The sequence below is a fragment of the Parasteatoda tepidariorum genome, chromosome X1 (genome assembly GCF_043381705.1).
Source record: "Parasteatoda tepidariorum isolate YZ-2023 chromosome X1, CAS_Ptep_4.0, whole genome shotgun sequence".
NCBI lineage: Eukaryota > Metazoa > Arthropoda > Arachnida > Araneae > Theridiidae > Parasteatoda > Parasteatoda tepidariorum.
The window spans coordinates 68,032,355-68,051,675 of record NC_092214.1 but is presented as its reverse complement, the minus strand read 5'-3'; the positions used below and the strand labels follow the sequence as shown (position 1 = coordinate 68,051,675).

Sequence of the window (19,321 nt, the reverse complement as noted above, 5' to 3'; positions counted from 1 at the left end):
GCTGATATACAAAGTTGTCTTTATATACAAATATATATTTTCAGAAAATCCTTATTCATTCTGTATAAAAATAAATTTTAGTCTCTAGCCTATTTTGATCATCTGAAAATTTAAAATTACATTATTATTTAATTTAACATTAACCCTTATAGACCAAACTTTAAATTAATCATAATAATAAACGAAAGAAATGAAAATTATCTTAAAAGAACTGAAATGAGTCAAGATTTTTAAAAATATTTGTTTTCAATCTTTTGGCCACCTACCCATATAAATAAGGTTTCAATTTTCACTTAATATTTTAAATACTACAAATTAATCAGTTAAATGAAACAAATGCATACCATGCTCTCAAGATAGTGAGACAACTTCTACTTCAGCAAGAATTTTTGAAGAAATATATTTGAAATTTGTAAATTAAGATATTAAATATTTTATCTTGCATTGGAATCAACTTTAAGAAATGTATCATATATTGGGATAAATACATCAATAAGTCATTCCAAATTAATGTAAATATAAATTTGTTAGTTTTCAAAAATTATATTTAATGTAAATAGATGTTAAAAACTATCCAGATGAATTTCAACTGTTGTAAATTGGACATTTAATATATTTTACAAATAGTTTGTATATATTCACTTTGAATTCAAATGAAAAATATAATTTGAGTCATTATTAAAAAAAACATTTGCAGAAATGTTATCCAGAACCTTTTTAATTGATTCTGTCACTTTATTAAATTTGGTTGAAAAGCTAATATTTAACTGCACAAATTGAGCTCAGAATACAAATATGCACCAAGGGTTTCAAATTCTGTAAAATTTACGAACTTCAATAAAAAAAATTACAATTATGTAAGTAAAAAAAATTTTTTTCCTTACTGAATAAATATACAGTTAATAACATCTGCTAAGTCTAAAAGGGTTAATGTCGCATAATTTTTATTAACTTTTTCAAATACCAATTTGGAGTGTAATTGAGATAAGGTTACTAAAATATATCAAAGAGTACACCGGTGAAAGACTAAATAAATTATATCATTTTCAATTAAATATATCATTGATTTATTTTGTTATTGATTAATGTTAACACATAGAATTAAATATATTTTTATGATCTTAAAAAATATGTATGTTTCATTATCTAGTGTTCAGTTTTTGTGATCAAATAAAGAAGTTATTGTTAGATAGGCAATTGATATTTTTAAAGAAGTTATTTTTTTATAATCTTATTGCTCATTATGATGATGATTTACCACTTAAAATATTAGTAGGTAAAAAATTATGTCCCTAATTATTTTTCAAATTTGAAATTACATGCTTAATTTTTAAGAAACAATATAAAAACTCTTTACAATATATTGGAATATATTTGATTTTTACAACATTTTATAGCACTTCCTAAAAACAAGAATTGTAAATTGTTGGTACACTAGTGAGTTAGAATCAGTTTAAAATTGTATTGAAATCACACAAATCCACTTTTAAAACAGATTTCCTTTAAAAAAAAAAAAAAAAAGCATTAAAATATTTTTAAAAACTTTACCATACTGGTTTATTCCAATTTTGAAAATTACTATTTCACTTTATAATTTGAATACAAATCAACAGTTCAAGTACTGTGAAACAAAATGCAAACATTAAAATAGACTTTTATAAGATGAAGACTCAAGTAAAAAATTAGGTACATTATCAATGCTTATATTCAGTCAACTAATTTATTATAAAAATATACTCTCAAACAAATACTGAAAGATTTGATTTTATTACTCATATATTATGTTTTTTTTTTTTTTTTGAAATCTTATTTGATGGGGAAAAAATTATTTTCAAATGAAAGCTTATTCTATTAATACATCCTATTAACGTTTTTGCAAATTTTGAAGTTTTTGAAAAGCGAGTTATAGAATGAAAACTTAATTAAATGACAAATAATTTGCTAATTTTGAGATTCAAGAACTAAATTTTGAAGATTTTACTTTATACAAGACTGACAAAATATAAAATAGTATCACTTTTCAAACCTATAAATAAAATTGAAGATAAAAATTAATTAACTCCATACTGTTATCTAACAGAGAATGCAAAATTAAAATTTAAAGGGCAAACATAAGGTTTCAGACAATCATATAAAGCAAAGATTTTTGATTTTGATATTATTATTAATAAGTTAAAAAATAGTTTCAAGTTTTTATCCAGTATACCAGATGTTAAGTTTAGAAGCGTTACAATTCTAATCATGAAAACAATTATACACACAATATTCAATTAGATACACTTGTAGTACTTATATACATTTTTAATGAATGTTTGTTTCGTAATTTAGCATCATTAATATATCATAAAATATCTCACTCAATCATTCATGATCTTAAGCTAAATAAACTGAGATAATTTTTTTCATTACCAGTTTTGTTTTTCCTAATTTGACATTTCTCTTAAGAGCAAGTAATAAAACTTTATTTTACTTCTAATCAGTGTGGTAGGATTGTAGTAAGTGGAAAAGTAGAAGATTAAAAATAAATCATCAAACAAAGAGGCAGTTGATCTTCCATTGCAAGAAATAAATACAATTGTACTAATTCATACTAATAAGAGATAATGTAAAACATTAAAAAATTTACAACAAAGATTAATAAAAAATATATATTAACTTTATTTAGAGAAGAGAAACTAACAAACACTAAAACTATAAGTTTCAAATTTTTCTTAAAATATTTTTTATTGTAGAATAAAAAGACAAAAATAAAGTATTTAACGTGCAAGAAGCACAATTACAATAAAGTATAAAAGTATTGGAATGATTCATTTTTTTTAGAAATAAAATATGATTATAATTGTTTAACTTCAACAATTTGCATTCATCAGCACAAAATTCTTTACTTTCAACAATATTCTAATAATTGTATGTTTCAACTTTTAATTTATTATTTTTTGCAAACAATATAAATTATCAAAACGTAAAATAATTAAATATATAAAAAAGATCAGTGTTTTTCTTCAACAAATCCATTGTAATCACTGATGATTTATTGCTATCCATAAATTGAAATTCTGTATCCAGAACAAATCCATTGATGTTAAATAAAAGTCACTCAATGAAATTCATCACACTCATCAACAAAAACATATAGCTCCTATTTTACAACTTTACATTACTGTTCATCGCCTTTAGATGAAAATAACTTTTTAATTTCTTCTAGTAAGCAAGTAGTTAAAGTAGAATTTGTTCCCTTAGCATCCACTGATATATGTTGTGGTTCCTATAAAAAAAATATAGGCTATGAAAAACCTGCAATTAAAATGTATTATACAAGTAACAATGAAATTAACATGCAAAAATAGCACACAGCAAAAACTTCATTTTATGTAAAAGATATGTTTAAGTCAAATTATATTATTTTGTGATAAGAATATAGTATTTTAAAAGATAAGTTATCAGCTAAAAAATAAAATCAAAAGCTATATGTCAAAATTAGATCATGATGATGCCAGGTATGAAAGAATATTTGCAACTTTAAAGCTTAATCTAAATGAAAAATATACATATTTATAGGCCTTACGATAAGAAATCTTATGCAGTGCCATACTTAAAATATTAGATCTTTTTATTTCTCTTTTAATCTCTGCAATATTTGCATTAAAAAGTCAACATTAAAAAATAAACAAAAACTAACATCAAAACAGTCATTACAAAAACTAACTAAAACAGTCATTACAAAAACTAACATCAAAACAGTCATTATAAAAACTAACTAAAACAGTCATTACAAAAACTAACTAAAACAGTCATAACAAAAACTAACTAAAACAGTCATTAAAAAATAAACAAAAACTAACTCAAAGCTAAAAAGTAAATTGAATTAACAAGGAAAAGCAAAGGAAACTGGTAAAAGAAAATATTACAAAATTCAACAACACAAACGTCAAAAATTTAAGATAAGAGGCAAGTGTAAACAGCCTAATAAACAAAAAACAAAAAAAGAAAAAAGTTAGTAGTATGAAAGATTTTATTGAATGGTATGACCAGAAAATATTTTTGGGAGAGGTTTTCAAAACTGAAATAAATGAGTTACTAATAAGTTTTACAATACAACTTTTTTCAAATTCTCTGGCAGATTCTGATGTTCAAACTATCATAGTCTCTAAGGCTGAGACCCATTTATCTAGACAATAATAGCAATTTGTGTACTGAAAAGTGGTTTACAAGTTTCTCAAATTTAATATTCCATAAATCATACTTAGGCTTACTTTCTAGCAAATCATAGTCAAGCAGATATGAGTGTTTATTTATGATCAAAGTAATTGGAACAAGGAAATAAACAGAATTTTAAAAACGAGAAGGATGGATATAAGTGCATTATAGCTTTTAAATAATGAGAAATTGTAAAACAAATTATTTATTCTATAATTATATTGTAGATTGCATCATCTATATTTTTTCCCAGTGGCTTAGTGGTAGCGCGTCACGCTCCCGTGCCACAGGTCCTGGGTTCGATCCTCGGGCTGGGCAAGGTTGACTCAGCCCTTCATCTTCAGTGGGTCGATAAATGAGTACCAAGCATGCTTGGGAACTAAACACTAGGGGTTCCACGTTTGGCTGACCACCTAATCTGAACATCTGCTCCAGCACCCCACAGTCCAATGTCAAGAAAACTGAGATGGGCACAGTAGGTCTTGGCCCTCTATAGGCTGTCGCGCCACTGAGTTTAGTTTAAATCATCTATATTTTTAGAGCATTATATTAAAATTGCAAGGCCCATTTCCAGTAAGCATCTTATTTTAGGCAGGTATGAGAATGAAGATATGAGATCGTCACAATGAACTACTGAAGTACATGATTATTGAATTGAGGTGAAAGGTTCAACTTTTATTTTAAAATGTAGTTAAGTAGGACAAAATTGTTGCGATTCTTGCACAGAACCAGTTTTTCAAAAGATTCAAGATACTTTCAGTTATAATAATAAGTTATTAAGCGACATAAGTTTATCAAGAAAAAAGTAGTTTTCCCTAGCATACTTTTTTCTCATTCATTTGCTACATAATTAATTTTTAACTTCAAAATAAAAAGTCATAAGCAAACCCAAAATAATACAGAACAGTAAAAATCAGAAAAACTTGAGTGGTAATATCAATTTGTGTGGCAAAACAAAATTACAAATAGAATTTTAAAAAAAAAAATTCTATTTTTTTAAGCCATTTTTAATTGAAAAAAGAAACTAATATTGTGGGAAATGTAATAATCATGAAGTACATAATGTCCTCTGAAAAGAAACCTAAATTTCAAATGAATCAATGTGTTTTTGATAAGTTTGAATAATAAATTTCTAATTTTATGATCAATGCTGAAGACAAAGTTCTAATATGGTCCTATTTATCAGAAAAAAGTAAGCGTGAAAAAAAAAATTTAAGTATAAATAAACTTTTTCACAATTCCATGGCATTTATTATATTTAATTATTTATTCCTAATAATAAAAGTTTAATTAATACAAGTTCAAACAGCTCTGAATGCCCTTCTCTTAAGTGAACATTGCATCCAAATAGACAGTTTTCTCAGTCCTGATCACGTTAATTTTATTGATATATATATACAGGGATGAGAGTAGTTAGAAAGAAAAAAAAGAGGAAATTCAAGAATGTATGTATGTATGTATATATATGAAGAAGGTATGATATCCAAAAATTTGACCAAAAACGTTTGATTTTTGAACCATGTGATTATAAATCCCAATGATTAATTTTAAAATTGTATGAACATGAAATACATGTATGATTTTAAAATCGCATGAATAAGTATCGTAATATTTGATTTTAAATTGAGAGAGTATGAATCCCGATATGTGGCTTTTAAATCATGTGAATATGAAACTCAATATTGGATTTCAAAAATACAAATCATGATACGTAATTTTTAGATAGCATGAATACGAATCCCAAAGTCTAAATTTTAAATCACTATAAATATGAAAATAGATGTTTGATATTACAACCGCATAAACGAATTACGACATTGGATTCGCTACATAGATGTATGTATGTTAGAAACTCGTAAATACCAATCATGATAGTGAATTTTTAAATCTCGTACATAAGAATCGCAATGTACGATATTTAAATCACCTGAATAAGAATCGCAACTAGCAACTTTTAAATCCAATAAATATGAAAATCGATGTTTGATAATAAAATCAAGATTCTAAAAACGCATGAATACAAATCGCAATATTAGAATTTTAAATCTCGTACATAAGAATCGCTATGTAAAATATTTAAATCGTGTGACCAAAAATTGCAATGTACGATATTTAAATTGAGTGAATAAGAAATGCAATGCGCAAGTTTTAAAGCAGGTTGAAATGAAAATTGATGTTTGATATTAAAATTGTGTGAATAAGAATCGAGATAAAAGCAGATTCTGGGCATGTGATTTCTAAAAGTATTGTTTTTGTTTAGCAATAATAAATAAAAATTTACAAAATTAATTGAATGTGCAAATAAATATTTTTACTGCAAATCCACAGCTATTTATCTTTTTTATATTTAATTTGCTTTCGCACCAGCAATCAGGAAGCAGCGACGTTTGAATTGTAAAAATGCAAGCTATGTGGCGGGCAATAATATATGGAAAAAATATGGAAAATCTTATTTTCCGCACGTAAAAGTGGTGAAAATAGCTAAAATAAGTAAAAATGCGGAAGAGTTGGCAGCTACATAGTTTGAATTTTCTGTTTATCTTTGAAAATCAGAAATAAATATAATCTTATTTCAACGACTGCATTTACAGAAAAGCTGAATATTTATAAAAAATAATAAAAAAAACTAAACTTTTAGAGAATCAGAGTTTCTTAATGAAAAAACTGAAATTCGAGAGATAAAAGTGAAAAAAAGCGAAAAAATCTCATCCCTGTATATAATATATGATATGTCTGTATATATAATATATGTATGTATGTGTGTATATATATATATATATAACCTACCATATATTTGACTAGAAGGCAGACATGATCTCCTTGAATGGAGTGACTATACAATGAGGCACTATCACCATACTGTTCAACAACTGGAAATAAAGAAGTAAATATATTAGTTCAATTTTAATAGACCTTTTTGATAGACATTTTTGAAGACAAGAGTTAACTGAATAAATTTTTACTGAAATACATTACATTTTTTAAATCAATGTAGACATATTCACATGTTTTTAAAACATCTGTTACAGTTAAGACATAAGGTGGCAATAAAAGTTGTTCATTTTTGCTGTAAAAATATTACATATTTAAGATTCAAATATGTTTTTAGAATGGAAATAGAAAAGGATATAAAAGATTTTTATTTAAGTTTAATGAGTGCTTAAATGATTGTAAGGGTGACTCACTTAAGCCACCATAATTAAGTTCTGATTATAAAGGAATCATCAAATCTTAACTGAAATACCTACATTATAAGCTCTGAAGAAGATTAAAAGTATATTTTCTAATACAAATTGTTATATTACAGTATACTTTGACTTATTTTAATTGCAATTTTTATAAAATTTGTATTGTAATTTCAAATAAATATTTATCGAAAATGGAGTTTAGAGTAAATAAATAGTGAATTTCTTTAGTTTTAATGACCGTTAAAAAATTTTTTTTTTAAATATTGGGTCAAAAGTACCCTTTGCTTGGGGCTAGTATGACCCGGTCTTCTTTTTTCCTAGAAATTCAATTGTGTTTCCCATATTGGATCAATATACTCCCTTATATAGGCTACTTTAGCGAAATCAATAACAAATAATTGAAATAATTAAAAAACTTTCGATAATTTCACAATTTTATGAACTGACCGCTTAGATTTAGTTTTATCAAAATATTTTGCATACTGAACAAATCGTATTAAATTAAATGTCCTAATATTATCATACAATCATAAAAACTTTTAAGCAATAAAAACAAAACTATTTTTGAAAATATTATAGCTCATTTGTATGTTACAAAGTCTAACACAACATAGGCATGGGCCAAAGTAGCCTCAAAACATAAACTATGTATAAAGTACTGTGGAAAAAAAAATTTTTTTTTTTACTAAACAAACTGAAGAAAAACTTCACATACTTACTAAGACTATTTTCACATTTTATTTAATTTTTACTTTTCTACAGAACAGCCTGTACAGTTAAACATTTATTTATATTATATTATAGTTACGATATTTAAAGTGCAATTTCTAAAACAAAAGTATAGCGATTCCCAAAAGTATAAACTATTTTAATTAATATATCTCCCATTTTAAAATTTAAAAAGTTACCCTTAATACTTTGATTTAATAAAGGGGAAAAATATGCTTTTTCAACTGTCTGGCCAAAGTTTATATATACAATATTATAATATACATTATATATAAAATTTAATATCTATCTTTACTGCAAATAAAACAACCTCAGAATAATATATTTTAATAGAAAGTTTATTAAAAAAATTTCCAAGAAATTGCATATTCTTGTTAAAAAAGCAGTAGTTTTAGCATCTATTTTCCCAATTTGAATAAGTGGAAAGCATTATGCTTTTTTCCCAACGTCACATTTTCAAACATATGTCTGAAATTTAATTAAACAAAATATTAATTATTATGATCATAATTAATAATATGAGTGTTAAAACTTAATTAAATATAGCAATTGAAAAAGAGCCATTTAAAGAATAATTGAATTGAACATAATTTAATAAAATCAAATGATGCAACGGGTGCTGGTAAAACAAATGTGTGATTGTGTGTATATCAAACAAAAAAGATCTTTCATTCGCACATTACTAGATATTGCATTATACAAGAACATCATTCCATTTAACTTCAAGGTTATGTTTATAGTAGAAATTTTGGTTGGGGCAAATTCTATTCCTATATAAAGTGGCATTTATTATTTCTTTATCTGATTATGCAGTATCAACAATAATGAATAATATTTTATAAAAGCCAATATAATTATGCTATTTTTTTACAATTTTTCAACAAATGTAAATTATTATCATTATAAATAACTTTTTTTTTTCAAACGACTTTTTTTTAAAAAGCATAACTCTTTCAAAAGTAAAAAGATTATGCATTAATTTATTTAGTCATACAGTGCAAAATACAATGATAATGAGCGAAGATAAATTAAGCAAATAACTAATTTATAAAAGTTTTGCATTTTATTTAGAAACAAACTTGTAAAAACAATGAAGCAAAAATAAGTAACATACCAAAAAAATGACAGTGAAAACATATTTTAGCAATGATGTGGTTGAAATCCAAATTTAAAATATCAATCATGACTGAATCTCTTGCTGAAAGATCATTGCTTCCTAATAATTCAGATAATGTATCTCTTGTATCGCTAAATAAAACAACAAATTTATTGCTATGAAATAATTTCCAAAACATATTTTTAAAAAAAGATCATTGATAGCTAATGAAGAAATTATTATGCATTATAGAATGAAGTTGAGGGATAATTGAAGAAATGAACTAAAACCAAGTGTACAAAAAGAATGAGAGAAATAATAATTAATCAAAAGAAAAATAATAATAAATTGATAAAATAAAAGCCAAATTAAAGACATAAAAATGATAATAAAAACAAATTACCAAGTTTAATTTAAAAAACAAATTATTCAATGTCAATTAAAAAGATTTTAAATTACAGTATAAACTTCATATCTAACTAATAATTTTAAATATTGGTAGAATCTAAAATATAAAAAATAGTTCTGAAAAAAAATTTTTATTTAAAAAAAACTTTATAAATGTAAAAGTTAATTAAGTTTACCTAATTTACAACAAAATTAATTTACTTAAAATATAAATATTATTTTTAGCTAGTCAAAAGCATTAGTGATTCAAAAGCACATTAAGCTATTAAATTTTAATTTCCCATTATTTTTTAAAAACATTTTCAGGAATATTTTCAACTAAACCAATTAAATCATACATTTACAAACATTCAGCTCAACTTAAGTTTTCAATTTCAAATGATTGCAGAAAAAGATATAAAAATTAGCAATACATCTTTTATAAAACAAATACAAATTTTATTTAAACTTATTTTATTTTTTATTAAACCAAGAATAAAAATATTGCATCAAACTAATATGAAGATTTAAGCTGAGCGAATTTTGGAAATAAATTTTTTAACATAATTCAATTATTCCATCCTAAATAAATTTGTTAAAAGAACTTATATTTTTAATTGCAATACATAAAAAACTTTTAATTAATTTAAATTTTTATCATTTGGTTTCTAATTGTTCGATAATTTATTAAATAACACAAAAATACTTAGATCAAGAGGGTAACGAGTGAAGAATAAATATGATAAATCATTTTAGAGAGCACTTTAAAAGCTTATTTTTCATCCCCCCTAAAAATTTCCTAAAAAATAAATCCTAAGATTTTTAGCTAACTTAAATGCTTACATGCAATAACTTTTCCATAAATATGTTTTATTTGTTTCTTCATTGAGCCTTTCAATTCAGAAATTTTTTTATTGAAAGCAAATTTTTTTAACATAATAACTATCAAGCATTAAGGATTTTTTAAGTTATTGAACAGTTAAAAGGATTCTGGGAGCACATTTCAATCATTTATTTTAAATCTTTCACAATATTACTTGTCTTGGACTAAACTTTATATCATTTTCGAAACTGATTAGAACTGAAATAATGTTAGAAATCAAACATGTGAAAGAAATTTAAATATAGAATAATAAAATGAAATGGAAAGATTAAGCATCATTACCGGGGCTGAATTTCACCAATCATAAATGATGAGGCTGGCAATTCAAGCTTAAAATCTAGTTTTTCATGGCTAGAAGCTGACGGATTCTAAAATAATTATAAACAAAGGACATTTTTAATACTCAGTGTGCATAAAAAACTTATTTTCAATAACTGGTACATATTACATATAAATAAATATTTAGTAAATTAATCATTCTTCAGCAAGCCAAAATTATTATTTAAATCTAAACCTATTCTAAACATCATACATTTATCACTAGGACATTTTTTATTGAATTTTTAACACTTATTTAGAAAATTAATAATGTTATATAAAAAATAAGCAAGCTTCCTTACTTTCAGTTATTGCTGGCTATTAATTTGAAAGTTAAATTATATTATATATATATACAGTACGACCTCGAAAATCCGGACTTCTAAAATCCGGATATCTCTAAAATCCGGACCTTTACGTCCAGTTCGTCAGAAAAAAATTTCCCCCAAAAAAAAATCGCTTCAAATAAAAATTTTAACTTAAGAGCGCAAAATCGCAACTCCTCTCCAACAAGGAAGCAGTAGAAGAAGAGGTAGGGGTGGGGAGTGAATGAAAGCACATAGCTGATAAGGAAATTCCAGTCCTTCTTATCAGCTTTGTATAGGGAACAAAGGGGACTCCCCTCTATTTTCTTTGATAGATAAGGTGTGTAGGAGGAGGAATTCTTCTACCACCTTGTTTTTCCCTCTTGTGAAGAAAGAAAACTGGTTCTTTCTTAACCTTGAAGTGTAGGAGGCGGGGACAAGTTCTTTCATCCCCCAACAAAAAAAAAGATTAGCATCAGCTTTTACAGTCTAGTCTAGAAGCATCCGTTTCAGTTATAAGTTGAAAGTCAGCTCCCGTTTTAACAGCCTATATTTTTAGTTTCAATTGTTATATAACGAATTGTTATCTAACATTATGCTATCTAAAAGATCGATTAGGGGGGAAAAATGATGAAAGCTCGAAGAAGAGGAAACATAATTCTCTTTCAATTTTGAAAAAAGTAGAAATACTTCAGAAACATGACTCAGGAACTTCAATGCCTAATCTTTGCATCGAATACGAACTCGGCAAATCAACTGTTTATGATTTAATTAAGCAGAAAGATAAAGTACTGCAGTTTTTCGCAAAAAGTGATGTACCTTTAGAGATGGATAAAAGAAAAACGATACGCAAAGCCAACAACGAAGATTTGGATAGCATAATGATAGAATGGGTACGCCAACGAAGAAGTGAGAAAGTGTCTTTGACTGGCGCAATTATTATGGCACAGGCAAGGCTCTACCACAAAGACTTGAAAATAGAAACGCCTTGTGAATATTCTTCAGGATGGTTAGATAAATTTAAAAAACGTCATGGAATAAGGCAATTAAGAATTTGCGGGGAAAAGGCGTCAGCTGACGTTGAAGCTGCCGAACATTTTATTAATGAATTTTCCGAATTTGTGGCTGAAAATAATTTATCTTTCGATCAGATATATAATGCCGACGAAACTGCTCTCTTTTGGCGCTATGTTCCAAGAAAAACCTTAGCCACTGCAGATGAAAGCAATCCATCCGGTGTGAAGGATATAAAGGAGAGGCTAACTGTTTCGGCACGCGCTAATGCTTCCGGATCTCATCGCTTCAAGCTGATAGTAATCGGCAAAAGTGCTAGACCTCGAGCATTGAAAAACGTTCAAAATCTACCCGTTGTATACAAAGTGAACAAGCGTGCATAGATTACGCAAGAATTGACAGAAGAGTGGTTTAACGATCATTTCGTTCCGAAAGCTCGAGCTCATTGCAATGCTGTTGGGCTTCCAAGCGATGCCAAAATTATTCTCCTCTAAGATAATTGTACAGCGCATCCTCCAGCTGAAATTTTATCGAAATCAGGAGTTCAGGTAATGTACTTACCTCCGAACTGCACTTCTCTCATTCAACCTATGGATAATGGCATATTAAGATCTTTAAAATGTAAGTATAAAAAGGATTTTTTGAAGAAAATGCTCCATTCTCTCAATCAGAGTAAGAGCATCACAGAATTTGTAAAGGAATTTGACATAAAGGATGCCCTTTAATGTGCTGCAAAGGCATGGAATAATGTTACGGCTGAAACTTTGAGGCATGGTTGGCACAATCTGCTGCCTTCTACCATTTTCTTTGAAAATGAAAGTGAAAACGAAAACGATTTTGAAGGTTTCAAACTTTTAAAAGTTCAAAATTTGAAGTTAATGAACTTCTCGATTACGCTAAAAAGTGCGTGTTCAAAATTGATCAAGATGACATCGAGGAGGTCATGATGTGCGACGACGATTTACCTATAGTCAACCACATGACTGACAATGAAATAAAAATGGCCGTTTTAAGTAATGGTCGTGAAGAAAACAACAGCGATAACGAAACTGAAACTCCAAATGAAGAAAGATCAGTTTCATTGGATGAAATGTTAACAAATATGAACAATGTTCTTAAAGGTTTGGAACAAAGAGACATTGTTGATGAACATGAGTTAATGTTACTCTATAAAGTGAAAGAAAAAATAAGCAATCATAGAATGAAATCTATGAAACAACTTACGGTTTTTGATATGTTTAAGAAATAAATTAGTTAACGTTTATTTAATTGTGTTGCTATAAATATATTATTTTAGGCTACTTTTTGTCTCTGTTTGATTTGTAATGTCTCTTATTTATTATTTAAGGCAAATATCTATGTTAAGTTGTTAAAATTGAAGTCGGAGGTCTACACAAGCACGTTTAATCGTAAAATCGGCCTGTCGAATTCGGAACTTCGATAATTCTTTCAATTTAAGTAAGGTATCTAAAATCCGGAAATTTCGGAAATCCGGACCGTTCAAACCCCCCAGCAGTCCGGATTTTTGAGGTTGCACTGTATATGCATGCATAAAATCAATGAGGCAGGGATTATGTGCAACATGAATTATACAATTATTTATAATAAAATATGTTATTAATAATAAAATATTTTGTTTGGCATCTTTGGGGGGGGATTTTATTTATTTATTTATTATTTATTTATTTTTTTTTGTCATGATGCTAACACAATCGATAGATAAAAGTTTTTTCCTAAGTTAGAAATGAGTAATACAAAAAAATATTTCAGTTAGAGGGTAAAAAATATAAACCTTAACAAAATTAACAGAATGCTCAGTTTATATGGTCACATGTGGAAAAAAAATCCTCCAAATAGGAATGTTGAATTAATATGAAAGATGCTACAATTTTTTTCTTTTTGATTTTAGGAAAAAATTTTAAATAAAATCAATAATTTTCTATTTAAATATGTAGTCAAGTTTCTTTGACTAAGTCTCTAATCTCTTATCTAGTATGATCCTTCCTTCAGAGTATGATCCTTTCTACAGAGAAAGTTAACAGTTTTTATCATAAAAAAAATTTTCTTTGATAGATAAATAAACTGAAGAAATTGAATTATACTCAAAAAATGAGTAGACACACGCTCTTTGGAAGATTAATTAACAGATTTCAAAGAAAGGAAGGAAAAAAACATATGATAACCTTCTTAAGGTAATGTCATTTTTTTTGACACAATCTGCTGATTGTTACTGAAAGAATCAACTCATCTAGCTCTTAACATTCAAATCAAGGACAGTGTGAATTTGTACCTCAAAAAACTAACAAAAAAATCTAAGTCAAGAAACAAGATATACATGACTATTTACAAAACATTTTGAGAAAAACTAACATACATTTATGTTAGTTAAAAAGGAGAATCGTAAATTCTCCCAAACCTAATCCAATATCAATGAAACTCTAATTTCCTTAGTAAATAGCATAATTATGCCTTACTAGGTCATATGTCACCTCCAGCTAGCAACATTTCTAATAAAATTTCTTAATTTGTATCCGTCATTTGCTCTAAATGAGTGGTCATTATTTCTTTAATTGATATGTCACATTAAAATTTAAAAATTAATAAATTTAATTTATTTAAGATTAAGTTTAAAAACATATGATTAACAATATTGAGTTATTCATGTTTCACACAGAAATCTGACCTTTCTAAAAATATGTTACTCTCTCTTCCATTGAGATGAATTCAAGCAGAAATAAAAATATGTTGCAACATTCAAAATATACAAAATCCTCTGCTAACATGCTCATTACAAAATTCGACTAAGTAATAATTTAATTTAAAAATCGCAAATTTCATTGAGAAATATATCAAATGGTGTTAAGGCATTTTAAATTGACTATTTCGTAATTTTTTGTATCCATATTTAGGCTAAAAATCAAAAGATTTAATTGAACAAACTTTTTTTTATATCATCCAGGGACTTAATAACTCTTTATGAAATGGTGTAGAGTTAAAAACTCTTTATGAACAATAACTTTTAATACTAAAGCACTAATCATTGAGGACTCAGCATTAATATATAAGCCTCAAATAAAGCTAAAACTATAATACTATGTCCTTAACAGCTATGTAACCTAAGTATATTAAAAAATTCAAAATAGTTCTGGCTTTATAAACTGTATTATTAATTTACATAGAATTCAGTTTGAATTTGAATAAAATATTAACTATCATAAAGAATTCAAACTAATTCTACACAAATTTTAATGATTTATAAAATTATGCAAGAGAAAATAATGTATAGAATTTAAAACTTTAAAATAAAAATACCTTTATTATGTAAGTTAAAGTTCCTCGAACAGATTGAAATAAAGCTATATTATCCACTGACAAAATAACTTGCTGCTCTATTACCGCTTCAGGTAATATACTAAATGGCACTTTTATGCAGCTGTCAGGTTCATTTTGCTAAAAATTGAAGAAAAAGAAATAAAAATATATTGCAATTCATAAAAATATATTGTAATTTCATAAGTTACAATATAATTTTAATGGTTAATCACGGCAGTTTATGATCTATATACAAACATTTTAAGTTAAGTCACGTGTTAACTTTTAGCCATTCTGAATTATTAACATAATGGTTAATTTGGATCATTTTTTATTCAATAAAAGTTACATACAATCAAATTTACACATCTTTATTATCTTAGACAGATATTTCATTATTCTATCTACGCATGTTTGGAAGAGCTAATTTTTTTTAAATGATGCCACATGATTTCACAAAAATAAATTAATGTAACATATTAAGACGTAACTATAATCATAATAAGCATTTCATTTACACTTTATTACTACCCAAGACCTCAAGGATTCAGATTCTTACATTTTACACATAGTAGTTGCTATATAATCAGAGTCATTCAATTAAAACATGACAAATATGGGATTTTAAAAACTTATCTGAAAGTAATAATAAACTTTCAATAAACTAACTCCTAAAAATTCATATAAAAAAATTATTGTCCACACTAATGTAACAATACAATATATCGAAGATATATTTTTTAAAACATTTTAGCTTTCATTTTCATAAAAACAAATTTATTGGATATTATAAAGGTTAGATAGTAATGAAATTAATGTTTAATTAAATAACAAGAAATGTTTAAAAAAATAATAATATATGCAACATTAATAATATCGATAATTATTGTAAATTTGAAATGAAAAAAATTTGTTTCCACATTTTTTTTGAGATTTGTAACAAAATAGCAATTAAGTATTTCTATTTAGCATATAAAATTAAGAAATTATTTTTGCTGAATCTGAAAAGAATTATCTTCAGATAAAAGAAATTTTAAAAAAAAAAACTTGAAAGTAAAATTATGTTTTATACAGTTTCATTTATCGTAATCAAACAGAATTTTACTTAGATTTTAGTTCTCTAACATGAAAGAACAATAAAATAATGACAAAATATTCCCTAAATGTTATTATAGCCCTAAATGAGTATGAGTATGAGTAAATGAGTTTAAAATGTTTTTCTTTCCAAATCATATGAAACTAGAAAAAAATTAAAAAAGAGTAGAAGATAAAAATATAATCTAATTGATTAATAATGCACTAGACAGTTGAGTCACTTCTCTATGATGGCTTGAAAGTATCACATTTTTCAAACCCAAAAATTTAACAGGCACGTGATTTCAAATACATGTGCTTTTAGTAAATGAAAAGTACAGATTTGCCGTATTATAACCCCATATTAAATATCACATTTTATCCACTTTGAACTAGGCATAACTCTAATCAATAATTGTAACTGTTCAATAAAAGTTAGATGCGTCAATTGCATTGATCTAGTCAAGCAAGACTGGTATATATATAGCTAGAATCAAAACAGGCTACACATTTTAAACTTCTGCAATGATGCGACTTTCTGTAATGACTTATGGATTGAAGTTTCCTATCATAAAAAAACTAGTATCTAGTAAATGTGAATGGATAAGCACTAGTGAATTGCTTCATAGTATTGAGAGAGTTACAACAAAAAATGACTCATTTATCAGGGTGCGTAGCTAAATTATTCAACAAAAAATAAGCACTTTTCAAGCACTCAAATAATATTTCTAAGCAATTTCAAAAAATATCATAGTTAGGTAGGTTAGAAAAGCTTTTGACAATTGATGGTTTTAGCTGGTTTTAATCGTCATGTCAAAAAAAAAACCTTTTGGCATTGTTTTTTACAATTGTCAAAATTTTTGAATCATGTAAATCGAATGGCGTTTCATACGCTACGAACTGACGATGCGCCAAAATAGATTGGGGCTGAATTAATTGTGAAAACATTGAATTGAACAATGTAAACAGTGTTTTTCTGCATAATTCGTAGCGAAAATCAGCATGGTAAAGGAAAAATCTCATTTTACAAAAGGGAAAATTAAGCACTTTTTAAAAACACCCAATGAAAAAAGCACCTTTAAGGGCTTTCAAAACACGAAAATCGTAAATAAGCACCTTTAAACACTTTTAAAAACGCTATGCACCCCGTTTATGCAATTCCCAAAAACGATGTCCAAATCCTAAGACTTTTCGTTATTTTTTAATGTTTATTTGCTTTTATCATTATAAGTCTTAAAATATGTGCATTAAATATTAATATTAAAAAAAAGAGACACTTTTGCCGATTTTTGCGAAAAATATTTGTAATAAAATATTAACACAAACTAAGTATAGATTAACATCCAGAAAAAGAAACATACAACTCAGACCTCAAAAGGAAACATGTAGCTTAATTATACAACTGCTTATCCTATACTCAATTTCAGTGGAATTTTTATCAATGTATTCATTTTATTAAGATTCAATTTTTTTAAATTTTGCAAGACAAACAACCCTTCAAAAAGTCTAAGAACTTTGTTAAATATGCAAACAAAAAAAGTTAATAAAAATACATAATATACATACCTCTTTAATTAATTTGACATTAAATGATTCCAAAAGAGTTATTTCAACATCTTTAATAGGAAAACTGCTACAGTTATTTAAAAACAAAATCACTGATAATTCATTTCTGCTCCCAGGCATTATCCTTTTTTCATAAGTCTAAAATAGCATGTAATTAATATATTAGTAAACAGCTCAAATTTCTGCAATTTCAAATAATTTAACAATTATTGTAAGCATAAATTATCCTAAGCACAGCATTTACATTTTTGCAATTAAGTTGCAATCTTAATGGTTTGAGTGTATAAATTTAAATATACTAACTAATTTCATCAGTATATGCATTCAATTGTGAAATCAGACACAAAAATGTACTTTTTCTGAATAAAATTTTTTTTTGCTGTGGAGGAATCTAGATTTCTGACCCTTAAAAAAAAATTTTAATGTTTTTTTTTAATGCCAAATTATGGTCCGAATAATTTAGGCATGAGAGAGGTCAAAAATTTGGGTTCGCTAGTTTCACATTGCATCTGGAACAATTTAAAAATAAATCAAAAAAAGTTTTAGATACATATACAGAGCTTGTTTATCCAAATAATTTGACATAAAGAGTTGTTTCAAAGTTATTTTTTCATTAATTATTTGAAGGTAGGTCCAAAAAATTTTAATCATTAGGTATACAAATCATTACATTATTTTTAACTAAATTTTAAATAACAAGATCTAAAATTTGATCCAATTTGGTCAAATAGTTCTTGAGAAATGAAATTTGAAAAATCAAAAAAAATACATAACAATTGTATTAAAAATTTTGAATTTTTTTAAAAATTTCATTACTATGGAGACCATTAATTTAAAAAAAAAAAAAAAAATATGTATGTATATACTATATATACATATTTTTTTCTTTGTTCAGCGGGAATATATGTGATGCCACAATTGGCATACACATATTTATTTTCTATCTTTTAAAATATCTTTCATTACTTAAGCTGATTTTTTATTGATAGAATTACTTTTAAAATAAATCACAGACTTAATCTTTTTAAAACAAACATAAAATATTTATTTCTTCTCTTCCAGATCAATGTAACGGATACTTTCTTTTTATTTCATTATTATGCAGACATATATTAATTCACTGTCGCCTTTAATCGAAAACAAAAATCTATTTATAACTTTTTATTCTAATTTTCCAACGGCTAAATGTTTCGGTTGCATGGTTGTAATAATTCACATAAATTTGTTGGCGACTCGTGATCGCCAAGGTATT

General features: G+C 26.1%; 1 protein-coding gene across 2 annotated transcripts in view; it reads right to left on the bottom strand.

The window, feature by feature from the left end:
• Positions 1-2,634: 2,634 nt before the first annotated feature.
• LOC107451020 (AP-3 complex subunit delta-1) overlaps positions 2,635-19,321 on the bottom strand; it is a 72,466-nt gene continuing 55,779 nt past the window's right edge. For both annotated transcript variants that reach the window (XM_016066984.4, XM_071187639.1), the window contains exons 26-31: positions 18,070-18,207; positions 15,430-15,567; positions 10,763-10,848; positions 9,229-9,362; positions 6,985-7,067; positions 2,635-3,265 (exon numbers count right to left, since the gene is read on the bottom strand). In XM_016066984.4, the coding sequence (XP_015922470.1) occupies positions 3,158-3,265; positions 6,985-7,067; positions 9,229-9,362; positions 10,763-10,848; positions 15,430-15,567; positions 18,070-18,207 (687 nt within the window). In that variant the 3' untranslated portion in view covers positions 2,635-3,157. The remainder of the gene's footprint in view (positions 3,266-6,984; positions 7,068-9,228; positions 9,363-10,762; positions 10,849-15,429; positions 15,568-18,069; positions 18,208-19,321) is intronic.